The sequence below is a fragment of the Coenobita brevimanus genome, chromosome 106 (genome assembly GCF_032717465.1).
Source record: "Coenobita brevimanus isolate Jiangsu-jjx chromosome 106, ASM3271746v2, whole genome shotgun sequence".
In the NCBI taxonomy this organism is placed as follows: Eukaryota; Metazoa; Arthropoda; class Malacostraca; order Decapoda; family Coenobitidae; genus Coenobita; species Coenobita brevimanus.
This window is the reverse complement of record NC_137059.1, coordinates 12,659,179-12,684,982: the sequence shown is the minus strand read 5'-3', so window position 1 is coordinate 12,684,982 and position 25,804 is coordinate 12,659,179. Positions and strand designations below refer to the sequence as shown.

The window sequence follows — 25,804 nt, the reverse complement described above, 5'->3', positions numbered from 1 at the left end:
GGGAGTCTGGATCAGCAATTCTGTGCAAATAATTTCCAGAATATGTACAGTATTTGAAACTTTACTTTCAACAAATACTGATTCAATCAACTCATTTTGTCCACTGAAACACATTATTCATATGATTCTTAATTATTTTTGTGCATGGTCTAAATATTACTGTTGTGTACTACAGTGCTATACTCAAGACTTAGGAAATACCACTGCAACAATATAATCGAATTACTGTCGAATACAAAGGCAAGGTTATGACATGTAAGTGGAAGAGTTGTCAGGATGAAAAAAAAAGAAAAAAAAAAAAAATGTAACCGAGTCAAAAGAGGGTTGTGCAATTCAGTTGGTCAAGATAGCAGTCAACATACACATACAACCCTATTACTAAGACTGAGAGGACAAAAGACAATGCAAGTCTCCAATTTTGATGGTCATTTATGGAAGCTGTGACCATTAGATTAGCCTGCATGCCACATCACAGAGTGCATCCAGCAACAAAACAGACAGAGCAGGTATGTTCTGCCCCATAATATCTTTCACAAATAACAACAAAAATTGGGGACATGCCTTCCCCCTCATGATCTCATTTTTAATAATAAAGGCCAAAGAGTTGCTGCTGCTGCTGTTGCTGTGGTTCCAAATTCATCTGGATATGAACCTAGTAACCTGCAGGAACCTGGCCATTTCAGTCAGACTGTCATGAACTAATTCGTGACATTGTACATTATTAGTATTGTATAAGGGACTGCCTGAATTTCATTGAAATGCATAAAGTTTCACTCAGACCGTTAACTGCCTCTATTTTGTATTCAGTTCATAATGGGTTTCATAACCCTTGCCATTGTTTCATAAGTGACTGTCTTTCTGTATAGACAGTGCATTTCACTGAGCAAAAATTCTTGTGTAGTTGTCGTTCTCACATTGCTTCTCAACCGTTGGGCTGTGCCCAGCTGCTTACATGAGTCAGTCGTTGCCAAGCAGCCAAGGGAAGAGGTTCGTTGTGCGAGAGCTGAGTGAGGAGGTTTTCTAGCGCCTAGTCTCCAGAGTTCAACGATTCCCCGTATTTCCCCGCCGAGCTTGGTGAGCGGTTGCAGTGAGCAGAGTCAATGAGCAGCAGCCTGCCCTAGCAGAAGCACCCAGTCTTGTGTAGCTTCAGCTCCGTTCCCTTCACTGACCAGTATTTTCGTTCGTTTTCTTAGCCTTAAGTCTGATTAGCTTTTGCATGAGTGAGTGAGTGTATTTCCTTTGTTATTTGAATTCATTAGTCCCCCTGTGACAGTAAATTCCCCTTTTGAATTCATTCTGAGATTGACGTAATGTAAATTTATTTGATTGTAATCAATAAATTTACAGTTCTTTTCTCTGAGCTCATTTAACTGTGTTAATGGTGTTTAATTTCTCCATATTGAGCTTAATTTAGTTTGCTACTCCCAGTTAGCACAAACTTCTTATGTTAATCACAACTGGTATTTAGCCCAGTTCTTTTGTATCAAAATTTAAATCTGTTGTGCCAGCCAGGAGTTAAGCATCAGCAGGAACTTGTTCATTATTATTATTATTAATTGATAATCAGGGTATAAAGATCACACTTTCTCAGAGGCTAACAGTACTAATGATACAGCATTCATGAGTAGATAGTCTCTGCTGTGTACTGCTGAGAAAGTTTATAAAATTCTTGTCTTTAGAGAATTGGCGAAGTAAGGCAGAATAAATTAAAACTTATTATTTGATTTCACAAGTCAATTATTCGCTTACCTTTGATTAATATAAGCATTATTCTTAAATTCACATCCCCCCATGACATTTGGCGACCTCATTCCAGGATATTAACTCCTTGCTCTAAAGTTATTCACGAAATAATACTCACTAGATGTCACGGGGGGATGTGAATTTAAGAATAATGCTTATATTAATCGAAGGTAAACGAAGAATTGACTTGTGAAATCAAGTAGTGGTTTAATTTATGCTGGCTTACTTTGCCAATTCTCTAAAGACGAGAATTTTATAAACTTTCTCAACAGTACACAGCAGAGACTATCTACTTACGAATGTTGTATCATTAGTACTGTTAGCCTCTGAGAAAGTGTGATCTTTACCCCCTGACAATCAATAATTAATGAAAATAATAATGAACAAGTTCTTGCTGATGCTTAACTCTTGGTTGGCAAAACGGATTTGAGTTCTGATACAAAAGAACTGGCCTAAATGCCAGTTGTGATTAATGTAATAAGTTTGTGCTAACTGGGAGTAGCAAACTAAATTAAGCTCAATATGGAGAAATTAAACACCACTGACACAGTTAAATGAGCTCAGAGAAAAGAACTGTAAATTTATTAATTACAGTAAAATGAATTTACGTTATATGAATCTCAGAATGAATTCAAAAGGGGAATTTAGTCACAGGGGGACTAAAGTATTCAAATAAAGGATATACACTCACTCATTCAAAAGCTAATCAGACATAAGGCTAAGAAAACGAACGAAAATACTGGTCAGAGAAGGGAACGGAGCTGAAGCTACACAAAACTGGGCTTTTCTGCTAGGGCAGGCTGCTGCTCATTGGCTCTGCTCACTGCAACTGCTCACCAAGCTCGGTGGGGAAATACGGGGAATCGTTGAACTCTGGAGACTAGGCGCTAGAAGACCTCCTCACTCAGCTCTCGCACAACGAACCTCCTCCCGTGGCTGCTCGACAACGACTGACTCATGTAAGCAGCTGGGCACGGCCCAACAGTTGAGAGGCAATGTGAGAACGACAACTACACAAAAATTTTTGCTCTGTGAAACGCACTGTCTATACGGAACAACAGTCACTTATGAAACAATGGCAAGGGTTATGAAACTCATTACGATCTGAGTACAAAAGTGAGGCAGTTAATGGTCTGAGTGAAACTTTATGCATTTCAATGAAATTCAGACGTTCACTTATACAATACTAATACAATGTAGCGAATTAGTTTGTGACACAGACATTCCTAAAGAAGTTTTACAGAGACTATGTTGAATGAATGCTTTGTGAAGGTGAGTTGTATAGTGAGTGTATTGTGGTGTGAGGGGGCTGCATTTTAATGGCATCACAATGAATTGCATATGCAATGTATCACGTGCTGGTACTAAACAAGGGAATCATAACCATAAACTAAGACACTGGTGTAAGGCCTTACTTCCCACCATAGATGCAATACAGCTTGAGGTCTTCTCCCTGCAGCACAGTAACCTCCCTATTGCTGAGGTGTTGAGGGACTGGTGGCTGAGGGGGAACATCTGCCAGCGTTGCCCCACCACTACGACTAACATTCAGGTACACCCAGTTGCCCATACGATACTCCGTCCTGCAGAGGTGATGTGGTGAGTGAGTAGAAGGTAGTGGAACAGAAAGAATATGGTCAAATGAAAAGCATAAAATGAGTAAGATGAAAATGGGCATACGTGATATAGAGAGACAAAAAGGAGACAATGCATAGGAAAAACAAAAAAGATAGAGTGGTGTGGGAAAGCTAAAAGTCAGGGAAGGGTGGAAAAGTAAATGTGGCAGGATGGAATGAAGTGTGTAGTAGGTGCATGAAAGGTATAAGTGAAACGGAAAGACAGAGAGCAGACAAAGAGAAAAATAATAAAGGACAATGGAGTGGAAATGTTTAGCCATCCGTAAGGTGATACAGGTATTCAACCCATTATCAAGGAAGCCTGAAATCAGAGACTTAGCAGTTTTCAGAATTTGACAGATTTTGTAATACAGGAAAAAAAGGCTTTATATATAATGCATTTATATATATATATATATATACACACACAGGCAGATTCGAGATATGATACCCCTAGATGCGATACCTTGGCATTGTGATGGGGTAGAAATACCATCCTACCGTGCCAAACGATGGCCAAACCCCAGTATAACAATGGGTTTTGTTTTTTTAAAACCGGTTTTGATGATATCTTAAACTTAAATATTGTGTTTGGTTTGATTTATAAACTTTTTAGACATAATGTGTTTTATTCATAGGTGGAGTGAACATTGTCATTTTGGGGTACATTTTACTAAGTTTGATTTTTTTCCAGACATTTTTTATTTTCATATTTTATTTTTGGGTTAAGGGGCATTATGAACTGCTTTTAGGCTTAATTTAGCTTATTTCAAAGCTACTGAGGGTTTAGGTTACCTTGAAACTTGTTTTTGGACTCATTTAGGTGGGTTTAGGACTTGGTTGGGGGGAAACCCAAGACCCAAAAATGCACCCTATACTTTACATGTTAAATCTACCCCAAGATATTATACCCAACCTAGCAATTTTTTTTTTCTTTTCTTTTTTTTTTTTTAAATACAAATTGCATCATTAAGCTGGAGTATTCCTGTACAGTAGATGTTCAATTTAACAAGTACAGATTTAGCAGAAGCCCGAGATAATGGAATAATTTTTTTCCAGAACTTTTTCTTCTATTTAAGGGAATTTTTCATTAAAACGAGTACAGTATAATTCATTAAGGATAATCCGTATACATTAATGCAGTTGTGAAGATATTAATTATGGGTTCAGACTGCTGTGTGTAGCATTGCGAAATAGCATAGTTTGCTAGGTTTGGCTTGCCATCAAGGATTTAGTGGAAATACCTTGAAATACCAGAAAATTTTCCCATATATTAAGCCTTGGTTATGGAACTTGATTTAGCAGAAAATTCGAGATAACAGGATGGGGGTTGGCTGAATTAGTTTGAGCATCTACTGTGTGTGTGTGTATATATATATATATATATATATATATATATATATATATATATATATATATATATATATATATATATATACCTGTACAGTATATATATATATATATATATATATATATATATATATATATATATATATATATATATATATATATATATATATATATATATATATATATATATATATATATATATATATATATATATATATATATATATATATATACATATATATATATATATATATATATATATATATATATATATACATATATATATATATATATATATATATATAAATAGCTGCCGTGGCTCAGTGGGTTAGAGCGCTCCGCTGACTGAAGGGTCGGAGGATCGAATTTACCCAGCGGTCATTGGTAGACATCAGGAAGGGCATCCGGTCATAAAATGCTACACGCTCCAATCCAAAAGTCCTCTACCGAGAGGCAACGCCTTAGCCCTTCAGGGATACCTGGTCTAAAACCAAATTTTATATATATATATACATATATATATTGGTGGTAGGTGGTGGTGACCATCATCCACTCACTTGATGCAGTGCTGCCTACTTCATCCTTAGCTTTTATCATTCTTTTTCTGTGCCTGTCCTCCTCTCTTCCTATTTCTCCCATCTTTTCTGTCACTTCTTATTGCTTTTCTTTCCTTTACAGGTGGCTTTACATTGAGTGACAAGCCAAATGGTTTCCTGTAAGCCAAGAAACCATTTACAACGCTGGGTGGTAACCATATAACCAAATCATATGTGCTTCCTACATGTCAGCAAGTGGGTTGGTGGAGGATTAGTGCCCCTCCCCGTAAAACAAATAACTCAAAGTCAAATGGCCACCCCTTACGGGATTATCGAGTCTGGCAATAGATATATATATATACACACACAAGTGCTCGTACTTGCTCCTGCAGAGGGCGCTTGCGTTTATGTGCTGTTCTAGTGTAACGTTGTCACTTGGATTTTTTGCAGCTAACCAACTGATCATGTTATTTGCAGCTTAAGGAATGGAACCCAAGTTGTCTGAACGCAAGTCCGACATACACACACAGACACATGGCTACTGCTATAATTTATTTTAGTTCTACCTCTGGGCAAAAAATTCTATAGAGATCCTATGCCGGGCTCCGGGAGCAGCGTTTTTTGGTCAAAAGTGATCGCTCATTAAATATAGTAAAAGTTTTTCAATCGTGATGGGACCAAGTTTTTTTTACATCAGCGAATTTTTTGCGATTTTTGTGCCAATTTTGGTGTGATTTGAATGTGTAGTTTCGGCTGCCCAAAATACACACACATACAGACACACAGCTAGTGCTATAGTATATATATATATATATATATATATATATATATATATATATATATATAGTTCAGATAACCATAATTCTGTATGTACAAGTATTATCAATCAAAATCACAAAGCAGTTGCATAAATAATGGTAACGTTGTATAACTCTTGTGCTTACAGCTTCCAATATGTTTCTTTTAATTTTTAGTATGAACAGTGGAGATCCCGATGCTATGCTAGTCACTAAACAACTTTACTGAAACACCTCTTTAATTTTCTTAATAATTCAACTGTTTTTAATTACAATGTCCTTATAAATGAACATCTCCTGTTAGCAGTTTCACAACCAAATGGGATTTCATTTTCCCTATTAGGCGATGTAAAGAAGCTACTAAGAACATTTAGTGGTGGTGTTGACAAAAGAATTGCCTGTGTGATATCAGCTGTATATTTGGTGGTGATGACCTCACCAATGCCACAACACCATGTAGTAACAAGAGTGTGATTACAAGCCAAGCCAATACCCACACAAAAATAGAGACAATTTTGGAAACTAATAACAACAGACCTTTCCTTATATTTTATATAAATATACCTGTATTTTTTAATCTAACAAGTGAAAGAACATGCCCTGGTAGATCTTAAATAGCCAGAATTGGGAAAGCTCATTTCCGGGTAGTCAGATAAAAGGTAGAATACCTGTATTTCAATCACACTATCACTAATCTCCGTTCAATGATTTCATTCAATTTTAGTACTAACACATTTATTACAGTTATATCTAACCCATCCAGTTCAAAAAGTCTCTTTCTTTGCTGAATAAAATCATCTGATGGAACCTGACGTAAACTAATAAAAGAAAAAAAAAAAAGAAAAAGGCATCATTGGATTCAAGGATACAAAAAAGACAGGGAAAAATGGAAAAGTAAAAATGGCAGTGTGAAGTGAAGGTGCATAATTATGGGGGAGAGGGTGCAACAAGGACATATGTGATGAAAAAATGGAAGAGGAGACAGGTGGAAATATAAGTTACCGTAACTCCTTCATTCTGAGGGCACCTTCTTGTAGAGTTTATTTTTGCAAATTCCAAATGTCTTTATAGAAGACCCTTCAGATACACAGCCAAAGTGTTAACCTAGGATATGCACAAGCAGAGCTGACACAAACAGACATCCATTTCCCATTATAAAAATTTAATGTCCTAACCATTCCAACAGCTTGATCCCAACTTGCCTACTACAGACTCTCTATAACCCCGGCCAGACTAGACATGCTTCCTAAGAGCATATCCTACTATACAGAGGTAAAGCAGACATAAGACAGTAACATTAAACAGGCTTAAACAAAAAAAAATGTGGGAAAAACACTCTCCATGACAGACCACAACTTGCCTAATAAAAACCTCTATGACCCAAACTAGATTAAAGATATACTACCTCACTGCACAGCTGCATAGCTTACTATACAGAATTAAAGAAGACATAGGACAGTGACATTAAAGAGATTTAAAAGAAAAAAAAGGTGAGAAAAACTAACAATTCAAGCAATTTCAATCATTTGGGACCTCTCTCCTAAGCACCACTGCAAAAGTGGCATGCTTTTTCTATGCAGGAGATGTTCTTGGTAACATTTTATTTGATCACACTACAAGATTTCATGCATGGTGATTCCATATATCCGGAGGGCCAACTGTACTCAGCAAGAGTCTCATATTAAAATCATTAATGAAGGCTGAATTGACCTTTCCTTCAAAAAGTTTTTCCTAAGTTGAATAAAACTGTCTGATATTATGACAGTAGCAAGGATAAAATATAAAAATTCTACTGAAGGAGTTCAAATGAGACAAAGGAAGGCAATAGAAGTTGAGGGGAAGACAGATCTGAGTGTCAGAATCAGAAGAGCTGTACAGATTGTTCAAATACAGTACTCAGAAAAATTAAGCAATTGCCACGGGGAATATTTTACGAAAACTTTATAATATATATATATATATATATATATATATATACAGTATATATATCACAGTAATTTAGTTAACTCAAATACTGTATGGCATATTGTATGGTAATAAATCTGCATAAGACAATATGTTAGCAAAGAATAATTATTGATCTTTACACATTTAAAAATTATTACATGCCATTTTGCTTTTCATGCCATTAATGGCCCAGCTAAAACAAGAAAACAAGCAATAATAAACCATATAGAGGTGTGCATACAAGGTATCCCAGGAGTTGATGCAATAACTTCCAGAGGTGATTCTTGGATTAATTGTAACTAAAAAATGCTAAATGAACATGAGTCTAATTCTCAACCATTATGGAGCTCCAATTACTGATGACATTATGGACAAAATGATTTCCCTAATAATTTACTCATAAGAACCTCCATATCTAATACATTTTGGATTAATGTTGAGATAGCAATTCTTCCTCAAAATTAGCCCAAAAATCATCTCCTAAAGTTGGTGCATCAAGTGCTTGGAAACCCTGTATAGAGGGTGTTTAACAATGATTCATAACATTTTATGGTGATATAAAGTAATTTTGATAACAGGTACTGGAAACAATGAACAGATACTACGTACAAAAACTCCTTGAGTCTATATAGGCATCCAAGCAATGTGTTCCTAAGCACTTCTTTAAGAGTAAAAGTAAACTCATCCTGGAGGTAAGTAATGGACATTATCTCAAGACTGGTGTGTGCCAAGTATCAGTGAGTGGTCACTATTTCATGAGGCTATCTTGTCATGCCCATATATGTACCTGAAATTAATAAATTTACAAACTGAAGACTGTTCACAACTTTTATAGTATAATGCAGTATATTTCATCATGAGCTACATTTACAGCACTCCACAGCCAACACCCAACCAGGATGAATTCAAATCCTCCTTCACTGCATCCTCTTTTGTGTTATCAATTCTGTGGCTGTAGCTGTGGATGTTTCACTTGATTTCTGCAGTTCACTATTACTGTAAAACAAAGCAAAATGTTTATGTAATATTGTAAATAATATCTGTATGTGCGTATATCTTCATTCCAGTACAAGTATTAGGATTTTTTTTTTTATGCGAGGAAGAAGGAACCAAAGGCTGAGCGGTATAAACTTATGAAATAGTGATAAATAACTGATACTGCCTGCCAACTTTGTGGTAGCAGCCATTACATCCCTCCATGATCAACTAAAGTTAATGATTAAAAGAATGCATAGAAGAAAACAGGTTGCATCTGAAGGAAATTCTCTACAAAATATTACTTTATTCTTTCAAGATTTTTCGTCAACCGTTTCCTGTTATACCACCATGAAATGTGGTCAACCATTTTTGGACGATATATATATATATATATATATATATATATATATATATATATATATATATATATATATATATATATATATATATAGATATAGATATATATATATATATATATATACACACAATGCAGAATGTTTATTTTCCCCTTAACGGATGACAGTATACTTTGAAATGCAGTTATATATATATATACACAGTCACTGAGCTCTATAATATGAAAAGGCTTTCTCATGGGTAAGACCATGTAGTTTGTGTAACAGCCACCAGGGGCCCAGGGTGGCACTGATGTTTATCTTCACCACCGATACCCACGTCTTTTGAAATCAGCCGATCAATTTGGAAAATACAGTGCCATGGCCTACTGCTTAGCTTATGTAAGCAACAATAAAGCAGAAGCAGGAAGCTAAGAACACAGATCCAACTGCATTTCCATGGTGGAGGCGACGAGTGGTGGTGTTTTAATGTGGCGGCCAAAGCTACACGCTCACTGAGGAGATAGCCTCTCCATATTATAGAGCTCAGTGATATATATATACTGTATATATATATATATATATATATATATATATATATATATATATATATATATATACAGTATATATATATTTATGTGATGAGGATGGGAGGAAGGAGTAGTTGCACGCAGAGTGGCAAGGTTACAAGAGGATGAGAAAAAGACAGAATATAAGACAGAAGTGGAGGAATGATTGGGCAAATATGAATTGGAGCAGATGGGGGACGTTGCAGGTGTGTTTAAAATATTCACAGAATAAAAATGTGCAGCATGTGAGGTGGTGTGTGGGGTGAAGAGAAGAAGGAAGGGGGTGCAAGGAACAGCATGGTGGAATGAAGAGGTGAGACAGGCTGTGGCACAAAAGAAGAAAGCATATAATGAATGGATGAGAAATAGGGGCGTGGAAGAAGTTGAGAGGCGGAAGAGAGAGTTAGATGTAGAAAGGGAGAGGTGAAAAGATCATTAAGAGAGAATAAGAGAGTGGATGAGGAATTTGGACGGAATTTGAGTGTAAGGTGGAGGGACTGTAAGAAAATGCTCTGGAGAGAAGTGAAGAGAGTAAAACAGGGTGGCAATGAAGTCAGTAGGAGAGTGAAAGATAAAAATGGTAGATTACTAGTGGAGAAGGGAGAAAAAGTGAGCAGATGGAGAGAACACTTTAAGGAATAGTTGAACATAAAGAATGGAAGTAATGCGAGTATAAGTGGCTGGGGAATGGCTGGGAGATGGAGAGAGGTGAGAAGACAGGAAGCAATCAGTATGATAGAAGTTGTGGAAGCAATGAAGAAAGTCAAATTGGAGAAAGCCCCAGGAATTGAAGGAGTATGCAGTGCAATGCTGATGCATGGGGGTGAGATAGTAGTAGAATGGATGTGGAAGATGTGCAGATTGGCCTGGGAGGAAGGTAGAGTCCCGGAGGAGTGGAAATCAAGTGTAATTATTCCCCTGTACAAAGGAAAAGGGGAAAAAGAAGTGTGTGGTAATCATAGGGGCATTTGTCTTCTTAGTGTAATAGGGAAAGTGTATGGTAGCACACTTATTGACAGACTTAGGGAAATAACAGAGGAACTAGTTGGAGAAGAACAGGGAGGTTTTAGGAAGGGAAAAGGTTGTGTAGATCAGATACTCATTCATAGATTTTTAGTGTAAAAGTTTCTAGAGAAAGGAAAGAAGTTGTATGCAGCCTTCATGGATTTGGAGAAAGCATTATGACAGGGTGGATAGACAAGGATTGTGAAAAGTATTAACCCGTCACATCCCGAGCTGTTTCGCACCTCCGACTCCCCCCAATACCGAGGTATTTTCGAAAAAAAATTTTTTTGCCTAAAACCTCCACTTTTGGTGAGAAACATCGAAATTTCATAGAGAAATTGCTCACTTGAGGTTTAAAATACTCAGTCCAGGCAGCAGTACCTCCTTACCTGACTGGGTTTTCTAACAGGCTGGCACCAGAGAAAACGAGTTCTATGGGAGGGTAACTATTTCACACCACTCATAAACGGTATTTATTTATTTACTTGGTACGAATTTATATGTAGTATGAGAGTATATTGGTTTTCAAACAGTAATATAGGCATTATAAGCATTGTTTCACTCACTAACTCATCACTATACCTGACCTTCTTTTGCCACATTACCTGATCATCATTTCTGACTGTTTCTTCCTCTAATGCTATATAAACTTTGTCCTCCACATTGTCATCGATTGGGGAATCACTCTGGCCCTGAATGTCTTTATTGGTCAGGTCACTGGTAACAGGTGAAATGCCGTGACAATGGCGTGCGGGGGGAGGGGGGGAGGTTATGCGGTGTAAGGCATTGTCCCTGCTTGGCATCTTGTAGAGGAATAAAGGAAAGTGTCCCATGTATACGTACGAAAAATCACGCACGATAATTGAAAATTGTGCAAATTAGGGACCTTATAATTGCACGACGAACCAGTACATCGTCGGGACTGGCAAATGCAAATTGTTGCAATGTACCCATACGTCGTCGGGACGTCTCGGGTTAAGAATATATGGAGTAGATGGGAAGTTGTTGAATGCTGTGAAGAGTATGTATGATGGTGCTAAGGCTGCAGTGTGTGTGGATGGTCAACTGAGTGAATTTTTCTCTTTGAAGGTTGGGTTGAAATAGGGATGTGTCATGTCTCCACAGTTGTCCAATCTGTATATGGATGGGGTAATAAAAGCGATAGAAGGTAAGACAGTGGATGATGGAGTGGCCCTAGTGAGAGAGGGTAGTGCTTGGAAACTCCGTCTATTGTTGTTTGCAGATGATAGTGTGTTGATAAGCGAAGACGAAGGGGAACTGCAAGGCTTGGTGGATGAGTTTGGGAGAGTGTGTAAGAAATGGAATCTAAAGGTGAATGGAGGGAAGAGTAAAGTGATGGTCTTTGAGCGACGTGAAGGCAGTGAATGTACAGTGAGGTTGGATGGTGAGGGAATGGAAAATGTGAGTATGTTTAAGTACTTGGGGAGTGTAATGAGTAATGATGGAAGTTTGGAGGGTGAAGTGCTTGAAAGGGTACAACAAGGAAGAAAGGTTGCTGGTTCCTTGAAAGCAGCCATAAGAAACATGGAAGTGACCATGGAAGTGAAAAAGTTACTACATGACAGTATTGTGATACCAGCTCTAATGTATGGAAGTGAAACTTAGACATTGTTGGAAGGATACAAGTCAAGAGTGAGAGCAGTGGAAATGAGTTATTTAAGAGGAGCCTGTGGAGTCACATGGAGAGACAGGCTGACAAATGAGGCTATAAAGGAGCATTGTAGTGTGGATGTGGATGTGATAGGAGGAACACACTGAGGTGATTTGGCAATGTGGAGAGGATGTAGAGTGAGAGACTGACAAGGAGAGTGTATGTGAGTGAAATGGAAGGGAGAAGAGGGAGGGGGAGGCCGAGGATGAGATGGAGGGATGGAGTGGAGAGGTATATGATGGAGGGGGGTGTGAGTTGGGAGCAGGGCAGTGAAATGGAGGGGACAGGGCGACGTGGAGGCGATTTGTTTGTGGCCACCCTGTACGGGATTGAGGCGTCTGGCAATATATATATATATATATATATATATATATATATACATACATACAGTATATATATATATATATATATATATATATATATATATATATATATATATATGTATATATATATATACAGTATATATATATATATATATATATGTACAGTATGTACATATATATCAGTCTATCTATCTATCTATCTATTGCCAGACGCCTCAATCCCGTTCGGGGTGGCCACAAACAAATCGCCTCCACGTCGCCCTGTCCCCTGCCACTTCACTGCCCTGCTCTCAACTCACACCCCCCTCCATCATATACCTCTTCACCCCATCCCTCCACCTCATCCTCGGCCTCCCTCTCCCTCTCTCCCCCTCCACCTCACTCACATACACTTTCTTCGTCAGTCTTTCACCCTCCATTCTCTCCACATGGCCAAACCACCTCAGTGTATTCCTCCTAACGCTTCCTGTCACATCCACATCCACACCACAACGCTCCTTTATAGCCTCATTTGTCAGCCTGTCTCTCCATGTGACTCCACAGGCTCCTCTTAAATAACTCATTTCCATTGCTCTCACTCTTGACTTGTGCCCTTCCAACAACGTCCAAGCTTCACTTCCATACATTAGAGTTGGTATCACAATACTGTCATGTAGTAACTTTTTAACTTCCATGCTCACTTTCCTGTTTCTTATCACTGCTTTCAAGGAACCAGCAACCTTTCTTCCCTGCTGTACCCTTTCAAGCACTTCATCCTCCAAACCTCCATCCTTACTCATCACACTACCCAGGTACTTAAACGTACTCACATTTTCCATTTCCTCACCATCCAACCTCACTGTACATTCACTGACTTCACCTCTCTCAAAGACCATCACTTTACTCTTCCCTACATTCACCTTTAGATTCCGTTTCTTACATACTCTCCCAAACTCATCCACCAAACCTTGCAGCTCCCCTTCGTCTTCACTCAACAACACAGTATCAACTGCAAACAACAGTACAGGGAGTTTCCAAACACTACCCTCTCTCACTAAGGCCACTCCAACATCCACTACCCTACCTTGTACCTCTTTTATTACCCCATCCATGTACAGATTGAACAACCATGGAGACATGACACATCCCTGTTTCAACCCAACTTTCAAAGAGAAAAATTCACTCAGTTCACCATCCACACACACTGCAGCCTTAACACCATCATACATACTCTTCACAGCATTCAACAACTTCCCATCTACTCCATATATTCTTAATACTTTCCACAATCCTTGCCTATCCACCCTGTCATATGCTTTCTCCAAATTCATGAAAGCCACATACAACTTCTTTCCCTTCTGTAGAAACTTTTCCACAAAAGATCTAAGAATGAATATCTGATCTACACTACCTCTTTGCTTCCTAAAGCCTCCCTGTTCTTCTCCAAGTAATTCCTCTGTTATTTCCCTAACTCTGTCAATAAGTATCCTACCATACACTTTTCCTGTTATACTAAGAAGACAAATGCCCCTATGATTACCACACACTTCTTTTTCCCCTTTTCCTTTGTACAAGGCAATAATTATACCTGACTTCCAATCCTGCGGAACTAAACCTTCCTCCCAGGCCAATCTGCACATCTTCCACATCCATTCTACTACTATCTCTCCCCCATGCTTCAACATTTCACCACACACTCCATCAATTCCTGGGGCTTTCCCCAATTTGACTTTCTTCATTGCTTCCACAACTTCTATCCTACTGATATCTTCTTGTCTTCTCACCTCCCTCCTTCTCCCAGCCATTTCCCAGTCACTTATACTCGCATCACTTCCATCCTCTATGTTCAACAATTCCTTAAAGTGTTCTCTCCATCTGCTCACTTTTTCTCCCTTCTCCACTAGTAATCTACCATTTTTATCTTTCACTCCCCTGCTAACTTCACTTCCACCCTGTCTTACTCTCTTCACTTCTTTCCAGAACATTTTCTTACAGTCCCTCCACTTTACACTCAAATTCCTTCCAAATTCCTCATCCACTTTCTTCTTACTCTCTCTTACTAATCTTTTTACCTCTCTCCTTCTTTCTACATATAACTCTCTCTTCTGCCTCTCAACTTCTTCCACGCCCCTATTTCTCATCCATTCATTGTATGCTTTCTTCTTTTGTGCCACAGTCTGTCTCACCTCTTCATTCCACCACGCTGTTCCTTGCACCCCCCTCCGTCTTCTCTTCATACCACACACCACATCACATGCAGCACATATTTCTTCTGTGAATATCCTGCACACACCTTCCACATCCCCCATCTGCTCCAATTCATATTTGCCCAATCATTCCTCCACTTCCATCTCATATTCTGCTTTTTTCTCATCCTCTTGTAACCTTTCCAGTCTCCTTGCAAATACTCCTTCTTCCCATCCTTCCCTTCTTCTATTACTCCATCTTATTTGGACCTTGATTCTCGCCACCACCAAGTAGTGGTCAGAAAGTCCACTCCCCCAACCTCTATAAGCTCTTGCATCCATTACACATCTTCACATCCTTTCATCCACACACACATTATCAATCATTGCCTTCCTTTCAATCACTTCACCACCCACCCTTCTCATCACTTGCCATGTATACCTGTGGACCATTTTATGCCTGAAGAGGGCTATCACCAACCCCTCACAGCACAAATGTCCTCTTATGCACTGCCATTCTCATCTATCTCAGCAGGCACACCCCACTCACCAACTATTCCATCCACCTTCACATTCCCTACTTTACCATTCATATCACTGATCAAAAACACTTTCTCATTCCTTCCAAACTTTTCCATGCACACTTCCACATTTGTCCAGAACTCTTCTCTCACTCTGCTTGCACGATCTTGCGTTGGCGCATACATTCACACAATCGCCCACATATGTATTCCAACTTTCAATCTTACCCACACAACCCTTGACCCAACTGATCCATACTCTATTAAGTTCTTCTTCCATCTTTTACTCACAACTATACACATTCCTTCTTTTGCCCTCTCATCCTCACCTACTCCTGCACATATACCCCATCCATAGTCCCATTCTCTCACACTCTCACCTCTTCATTTAGTTCCAGTTACTCCACATACATCCACTTTCGCACCCTCAAGCACCTGGACAATCTCTCTCTCTTTCGCCTCATCATTCGCACCTCTTACATGCCATGTTCCTATTACCAAGTCCTTTGTCCAGTCCTTGATCGTCATCTTTTGGTCAGTCTTTGTCCGAGGCTTCTTGTTCATTTTTTTATTAAGTTGTTTTCCGGAAAAGGGCACTAACCCTCTGCCAACCCTTTCAGTCACCTTGTACGACAAGCAGGGATACTGGGGGAGTACAGTATTCTTGAAAAACTCCCCTACCCTAGGGGTATATATATACATTTATATGTATATACAGTAAGCTCATTCCGAACACGTTCTTACCGAACACTCTCGCAATTATACGCGGTAAATGCTGGGATATGTATAAGACAACGTAAGATTATAGAATCATTATGAAAACTATAAATTTACTCAAGAGAGGCCTCTGAGAGGCCAGATCCTCGAACATCAGTGCGGCATGCACGGTTTGTTTTGATCACGTGATCATGTGATTTGTACTACTGCTTTTCCACAGTACTCTATTTGTAAGTTAAATACAGTATTTTATTACTGTTCTGGTAAGTTTATGTGAAAGTTAAAGTACTATTAAATAACGATAAAGCAAGAAAAAAAAGTCTTATAACCAGTTTACCTGACAGCCATCGGAATATTGCCTCGTTTATTTGTTCGTTAAAGATTTGCTGTACTGCTTTTCCACAGTACTGTAGGATATTTGTAAGTTATATATTTACTGTTCTGGTATGAACTTGTAAGTTAAAGCACTTAAATAAAGTTAAAGCATTAAATAAAGCCTTGTAACCAGTTAACCTGAATTATATGATTACCCATGATCGGCGTCAAGTCAGTTCGCCATCAGATAATTCCCCATCAAAACATGGACGATTCCCTGTCAGGACTATTCGCACCCTGGACGATTCATGGTCATTCTATAAATATGCTTATTATTAATTAATCAATACTTTTATAAATCCATCCATCTATCCATCATCTAATCCTATGTTGCCCCATGAGGAGCGTAGGAGCCCGGGGCTAAGCAAGTTGGTCCTGGCATTTAAGATGAGAGTGAACTTTTATAAATATACTTATTAATTAATCAATACTTTTATTATATTTCAGGGGGATCCATCAAAGTCAATGTTCAGTAGCGTAGGCTTTGGATATTATTTATTAGTTGCACCTTTAGTCAATAATTAACTTGTTTCATCCTCACTGTAGTCGTCTTTGAATTATATTCTAGCGTTACCCATAGCTGTCTTCATTAATGACGGTGAATTGTCTTGTTATTGTTGTGATGGCAAACTGACTTGTCCCGAAACCAATCGGTGTCAGAATGTTGTCTTGTGTTTACGTATTTGTATGTTGAAGTTTTGCAGTGCAGTACTGTATTTGTAAGGTATACCATTACATAAACCTTCTAACCACTTAAAATGCTTCATATTGATTACCAATGGCAGTTAACGGCAAAACACCACATTTCGGGGGTCTAGGGAGCAAAATAAGAAGTAGTTAAAATATACGTGGTTTCGCGTCGAACGCGCCACGTTAGGAACGATACCCACGTGTTAGGGCGAGCTTGCTGTATACAGTATATATATATATATATATATATATATATATATAGCAGCCGTGGCTCAGTGGGTTAGAGCACTCCACTCTGACCGAAGGGTCGGAGGATCAAATCCACCCAAGGGTCATTGGTAGACATCAGGAAGGGCATCTGGTCATAAAATGCTACACGCTCCAATCCAAAGTCCTCTACCCAGGGGCAACGCCTTAGCCCTTCGGGGATACCTGGCGTAAAACCAAATTATTTATTTACATTTATTATATATACAGTATATATATATATACATATATATATATATATATATATATATATATATATATATATATATATAGATAGATAGATTTATATATAAAACCCATTAGGGCCCAGTGTCCTCAATATAAGACACAACTGGGCATTTTCAAAATCTAATGAAGAAGGAAACCCTGGGGTAGGGACCTGAGCTTCGTGCCTATGAGCAGACAGGCAGAGGGCGGTACCCCTAGCACCTTCAAGTAACATCCCTTGCGCAGGAAATCTGGGAGCCAATGTGTTGAACACTGACAAATCTATCAGTTTCCTTAACCCATTAGGGCCTAGTGTCCTTAATATAAGACAGAACTTGGCATTTTCAAAATCTAATAAAGAATGGAACCCCGGGGTATGGATCTGCGGGCTTCGCAACTATGAACCGACAAGTGGAGGGCAGTACTCCTGGCACCCTTCCAGAAACATCCCTCGCACAGGAAATTTATTTATTCATTTATTTATTTAAAACTGCATTTCAAAGTACAGTATACTGTCACCTGTTAAAGAAAAAAAGCAGCACCTGCATTTTTACAAATTTTGTAATGACACAGCATAAAATTAGCAAATACTGTAGTCTGATAATGTAATTTTACAGTACTTAACTGAAGGCTTGTGCTCTTTTTATACATTATGTTTGTACTGTACAGTATATATATGTAATATCAAAACATGTAGGAATTTTCAACAAACTTCTAATAAGAGCTGTGAATACAATGCAGCAAGTTACTGCAGTATATTGATCTCAGGCATGTTCTGTGTATGGAGTGAGTTCAACAGAAAGAATAATTGGAAGAAATTAATATTATATACAAAACTTAGACAGCGAGAGCATTAGCTGAGGGTTTGGCACAATGAGTATATAGGAAAAAAAGTTCTTGCAAAAGAAGGCATACAACTGAAAATAATTCTACTGCATAGCTATAACTATAGTCTTTGCAAATCCTACAAGGTTCTGATGCAGTACAAGCATTCACCCAGTTTATCTATCTTTATGATATGGAAATACTGTGTAAGCTATGGTGACCCTTGCATGCCATTGCATTCTAAGCTGTCTGAAATATAACTTCACTGAAACATTCCACTACTTTGCTATAGCAGTGTATGAATGCATGAGAAGAAGGACATCTTACAAACATACAATGGAGCATTTCTGGCAGAGTCAATTTATTACTTGTAAATGGTGCATGTATCTGCATGCTAAAGTACAATTATAATCTAGTTACAGTTCTGCATGAAAGATTTGGAAATATGGTGTGCATATAACTGTACATGGATTATGCTCATTACAACATCAACTTGATAAAAAATAACAGTAATAATTATCAGTTCTTCTGATCTTATCATTCTCTTGTTGATAAAATAACATTCCTTATTCTTATTCTACGTGCACTTTTCTCTATGGTATTTGCAGTGTGTGAGGAGGAGCTAAGATGTATCATACTGGGCCATTGTAGGAAGGAACTAGAACCATGGCATTTGTACAGCTGGTCACCATCATTGCTATAATCAAAGAGTGTAAGTCAACTGAAAAATTTCCACATCCTACCTCCCAAACAAATCGATGACCACAACACTTGATTCCCTGTAACCAAAAATGCATAATTCATAACATAAATGATAAACTGAAAATACAGTAGGAGAAAATGCTTCATAAAATGTAAAAAGTTCAAAGTAATACAAAAGACCATTAAATAATGAAGGATGCATTCAACACATGCACTTTCATTAATCCCTGATACATTACAGATGATGAAGTCTGACTTCAATAAGCAAAATAACTTCCTTTTTTTTTAATCCAAGGAAAAAAAAAAAAAGTAAACTCATAACACTATGAGCAAATCATTGTACTATGCTGAACAGGAGCAAGCAAATAAAAAGATAGAAAAAATAATGATCAATTGCAAAATTTCTCATTCCTGGCAGTGTATAAAAAGAGCATTTATACAGAAAAAAAAAAAAAAAAAGCATTTCGTTAGGTCTGTAAGGTGGACTCAAGGTTCCTGGGGTGTATAAATGCGAGAATGAGTGGCAAGCCCATTTCACTGAGAATGCTGTTAAGAGCTCTCCCGCTTTCACATTTTTACTTTCCTTTGTATTCTGGAACCTACCTTACCCATTCCATATGAGGAAAAAAAGGTGATGATGATGATATTGAAGATGATCATGGGGATGATGAAAAAAAAAAAAAGTGTGTAAACCTGGATATACAGTATATACAGTATATATATATATATATATTATGAAAGGAAGAAGGAACCAAAGGACAGGGGCCTGCAAATTGCTCCCTCCAAGAAAAAACAAGATAACAGAGAGCCAAATTCAAGATGAAACCCTGCAACTCCCAGGCAACAAGAACTGTGAACTGTTTAAGTTAATGACTTATATCACTGAAACCAGATTCAGAAAGTCTTCATCCTTTAGTATGCTAAAGTTTGATGTTAGTTAAAAGTAACTTTTTTCTTTTCATATTCATGCTTAACAGTTGGGATATGGCATTTTCAATAAAACAAGAAGGAAAAGGTGAGAAGGAGAAAGAAGAAAGAACAGCATCAGTCATACAGTACCTTAATCAACAATGGCCACTCTAAACTACTTTTAGGTCCCATTTATTGTTGGCAAAAGGAGGATAATAATGATGATGATGATGATGATGATGATGATGATGATGGCCTTAAAGATAGTAACTGTTTGCTATCAATATTACACAGTACTCAATATTTCCTTCTATTATACATCTGTGAAGATACCGTACTGCCATGACTTTTGTAAAAATTACAGTACATTCAAGAACCTGGACCAATAAAGCGCATGATGCTCAAGTAGGTTAGTACATATGTTATGGTAATCCAACTGACAGGCTGAAGTCTTTGCTTCACAGCTTGCATAAAGTAAAGCAAAGGACAATGCAACCGATATGTCATTAGACTAAAACCCATAACATAAATGTGATTCTACTTCATCAAAAACAACAATGTGGCTTAGTACAACAAAAACAATGGTTAGTTCTACAGTCATTTGTAAATATATTTGTATTAACATGGTCAAACACATTAGTGTATCAAGCTTAACATAAGATCCATATTAGTTCCATACAAAAAAATTAAAATGTGATCAAACTTTGATATACCAAATTGCCAATTCAACACACACAAACAAACACACACATCCAAATAAGAAAAAAAAAATCAAACATCTGCTCAGCACTAAAACTTTACACTGAGTAGTTTCTGTGCCTGTGGTTAAAGCTACTCACGCTACATCATTAGTATCACGGATACTTTACGGTCCTAAACACAAGACACAGTCTGCTTTACATACACACACGCACACACACATACACTCGCTCACACAGACTGAATGCACACACTGGCGTGCAGTAAAGCGCCTACGGCAAACTGATGACGTTGACGGAGGTGTCTGAGGGAAGGTGCTCTACCATCACAAGGGCTCCATCTGCATCCTCCACAAGGAACATCTGCTGGTCGCTGTTATAACATAAAATAACTCCAGTGCCAGTCAACACAAAATAAGGCTCATCACATAATTCTTTACAGCAGCTTTTCAGAACTGGAGTTTCCTATAAAATTTTAGAGCCCTTCAGCCCTGATATGTTAATGCCAGACCTTATATTAACAGTAAGATGCACTTCCAGAAAACTACACTGATCTTTGGTGAAATATCCTCTAACTACAGTGGTTAGGGGCAATGTCAATACAGTACTGTATTCCTTTAAGTCCCAATATTAGGGACAATCTCAATATTCTCTTCAATCTGAGTACTAGGGGCAATCTCAATATGCCCTTCATTGTGAGTACTAGGGATAATCACAATATTCCCATCAGTTGGAGTACATCTTTTTTCATTTTCTACAGCTAATGGCAGATGGCTTACTCCACTTTGGTGGAACATTCCCAAGCTGTAGGGGTTTATAATTCTCATTTAAGATTTTATTACAATCACCTTTCAATCAAGCATAACAAAACCATCATCAGCCATAAACATACCTTGGTTTTAGTGTTATAAATTACAGGATCCAAGTCATCATACTTATTCATACGCACTCACATGATGCTTTCTATCCACAGATTCAGTATGGAACACAAATGCTTGCTATTATGGAGTTCTTTAACATCAGTTTCCTAAATTTACCCTGTAAGTGAAAGTCATTTCATAACTGAAACAAAAACAGCAATAAGAAGTCCTTCTACAACTTTGTTTACCCATTCAGTCTGGTTTTATATATATATATATATATATATATATATATATATATATATATATATATATATATATATATATATATATATATATATATATATATATATATATATATATATATATATATATATATATATATGTATATATGGGGAGGAGGAGTATATTGTTCTTAATGGTAGATGGGGGTGCTAGTGGTAGGTGGGGGCACTCACCATCCACTCACTTAATGTAGTGCTGCTCTCGGCTGACTGTCCTTTCTTCTATTCTTTCCTTCCTTCCTCTTTTGTCTTTCTTTTCTTCAGTCTTTCCTCTTCCCTCTGTCTACAAAAAACTCTACACTAAGTGACGAGCCAAATGGTTTCCTGTACAACAGAAAACCATTTACAATGTTGGGTGGTAACCATATAACCAAATTTTGGCACCTGGTGGTTTAGTGGGTAATTAAGGTGTTCCAATCAGACTGAGCCTATGCAGGTTTTCCATGGGGTAGTTGGGGTTTATTGCTCAGGTAATGCCACTCAAGGATGAGTGAGGCTGGTCACTCTCATCTTAAATGTCAGGACCAACTTGCCTAGCTCCGGGCTCCTACGCTTTTCATGGGGCAACACAGGATTAGATGATGAATGAATTAATGAAATATTCTTGTTACAGCTGACTTTATTAACTTTAGGGGAAATTCATTTGGGAGGGGATTAATGAAGGTTATATCAAACTCCTCTGCAATAATTACAAGTCCCTCCTGAGCTGGAAAGACATCACCTGGTGACAGTAATAATAAAATATAAAACACATCACTGAACTGAAGAGGCTGAATTTCAGACCCTACTGAACATGAAACCCACTCAGTCTATTATGGCATGTAGTCTTGAGCATTGCCTTCATACTTCTCTCTTTTAACGTCATCATTTTAAACATGTCTTTTTCATTTGACTGTATTCTCCTGAATGTCAAACAATTCTGTTCAGATTTAAGGAAAGTCTTTCAGAGTGAAACTATTTCCATTATCCTTCTCAGTATGAGAACATCTTGCATAGTTTCAAATTTGTTACCACTTCACAACTTTAGCTTAGAAGTAACCTGTCATAGTAAAGAGGTTAAATCAACACTACAGTCCAAGGGATTCAGAGTGACCTCACTGAATGCACACAGTTTTCAGGGTAGAGTTGGGGAAGTGGTGGAGGCTGTGAGTAAAGGGCGGGTGGATGTTGCCTGTATACACAATTTAGGTACAGAGGAGAAGCAGCCAGAATGATTGCTGGGAAAGACCATACGGGTATGTACAAGCTATTTTGGCAGGGATGTGATGATGGACATTGTGGTGTGCATATGGTGGCTGAGGAAAAATGGGTGGAATGTGTCCTGAATGCAATGAGAGTGAATGAAAAGATTATAACTGTGAAAATATTGTAGGGTAGACTCCTAATTTCATTTATATTAGTGAATGCTCCACAGGCTGGCTTGGATGATGCAGAAAAACATAGATTCTGGGATGAATTGATATGTGTGGTAAATGCTATGGTGGATGGTGAAACTGTAGTTTTGGGACAGGTCTTGAATAGTCATATGAGTGAAGCAGCTCAAGGACATGAATGGGTACATAAGGGGTACATGGGATGCAAATGTGGTATGAGGAATGTGGAAGGTGAAATGATATTCAAATTTGGGGAGACAATGAACAAGAATGTGTGCAACACACATTTTAGGAAAAGAAAACGTGGGTAGATTATATATGAATCTGAGGGAAATAGTTGTCAAATTGACTATTTCCTGGTCAGGAAGGCTGATAAAAGGTTGGTGAGGGATGCTAAAGTTACTGGGAGTGAAGAGTGTGTGCAGCAACACAAGGTACCTGTACTGATATGTGACATGGTGCTAAAGGAGTGGGAGGTGAAGAAGGGGACCTACGCATGTAGGAGGAAAATAATCAAAATATGGAAGATGAAAAACCAAGCAGTGAGGGATGCCTTTTATAGCAAGATGAGTAGAGTTGTGGATGAACAGGGAGCTGTTGACAGAAGTGTAAATGAACATAACAGGGCTCTCAAGAACAGTCTTCTGAGAGTTACTGATTCAGTGTGTGGATGAACAAAGGACTCTCCAAGACTTAGGGTAACATGGTGGAGGGATGTGGGTGTAGAAGTAGCAGTTTAGGAGAAAAGAAGGCTTTTCTAGGAATGGAAAAGGGGTGGTAACAAATAGGAATACTTGGCTGCCAAGTGCAGGGCTAGAAAGGAGGTATACCAGGCAAAATCTGAGTCTCAGAGACTTTTACTGGATAACCTAAATAGTTTTTAAGGTGGAAAATAAGATGATGAGGGAAAACAGGGATGACACAGGTGAGCAGTGTGTGAAGAATGATGAGGGAAAGGTAGTAATGGACAGTGAGGATGTTAAAGATGCCTGGAGAGAGCATTATAACCAGTTGCTTAATGAGGAAATTGACTGGAACAGGGAAGGTTTGGAATCAGCGGATCCAGTGTTTGGGCCCTGGCCCTTGATCGATGCTGCTGCTGTTAATATGGCAATAGACAGGATGCAGTTGGGGAAGATGGCAGGTGTGTCTGGGTTGACTGCTGAAATGCTGAAGACTTCAGGAGTGGGGTTAGTTATTCATTTGATAAATATACTTATACAAGGGGAAGGGTGATGCCCTGGAAAGAAGAAATTGTAGAGGCGCAAAACTTTTGGACTAGATAATGAAAGTAATGGAGAAAGTTCTACAAGGTATGATTCGGGAAGGAGTGAATACTGTTGAAATGCATTTTGGGTTTATCCCAGGCAGATGGATCACTGATGCCATATTCATTGTCTGCCTGCCTTAGGAAAGATGTATGAGAAAGAAGAGGAATCTGTATTTTGTTTTGTTGATATGGAGAAGGCCTCTGACAGAGTTCCTAGGGAGGTGGTGTAGTGGGCAATGAGAAAGTTTGGGATCAAGGAATGGTTGATTGGAGTGATTATGGCTATGTATGTGAGTGCCCACACTCAACTAAGCCAATGGAGATTTGAGTGATGAGTTTTTCATGTGTGTTGGCATGCATCAAGGGTCAGTCTTGAGCCCCTAATTGTTTGTCATAATGCTTGAAGCTCTGACATGACTTCAGAAATAGGCTCCTTGGAAAATGTAGTATGCTGATGAGTTTGTGTTCACTGCAGCGAATGAGAAGGAGGTAGAGGAAAGATATAGGAAATGGGAAGACAGAATGGGACACAAGGGTTTAAGGGTAATTGTGGATAAAACAAAAGTGATGATCTCTAGGGCTGGAGGCAATACTGTCAATGCAGAGGGGGAGTAGCCACATGCAGTTTGCCACAATTAGGGTGTGGGAAGTAACTCTATCTTGTGCAGTGTTTATGATAAGTGAGTACATAAGATATGTAGCGGTACTAAAGGCAGACTGAGAGAAAATGCTCATTTCATGTGTGCAGTGTGTTGCGGAGAGCATGTGGAGAATGTCAAGCTTAAAAGGATTGTTCTTTTTGGCTAGTCTCTTGAGTTTGTGGAGGAGTTTTGTTATTTCAGGGACATGTTATGTGCTGGAGTTAGGGGTGGGGCTAGCTCTGTGGCTAGGCCAAGGAGTGACTGGGGGAAGTTCAGGGACATGTTGCCTCTACTGACATTGAGAGGGTTCTCCCTCCCATGCTAAGGGATCTTTGTATACGACATGTGTTGGAAGTGTAATGTTGCACGATCATGAGACCTGGGCAGTAAAAGAAGAGGATATTTGTAGGCTCAAATGTATTGAAATGA

At 38.3% G+C, this 25,804-nt stretch overlaps 1 protein-coding gene across 1 annotated transcript in view; it reads right to left on the bottom strand.

Moving 5' to 3' along the window:
* LOC145416430 (uncharacterized) overlaps positions 1-25,804 on the bottom strand; it is a 657,995-nt gene that overhangs the window by 357,625 nt on the left and 274,566 nt on the right. The window contains exons 8-9 of the mRNA XM_080285378.1: positions 21,225-21,320; positions 3,159-3,326 (exon numbers count right to left, since the gene is read on the bottom strand). Of these exons, the coding sequence (XP_080141504.1) occupies positions 3,159-3,326; positions 21,225-21,320 (264 nt within the window). The remainder of the gene's footprint in view (positions 1-3,158; positions 3,327-21,224; positions 21,321-25,804) is intronic.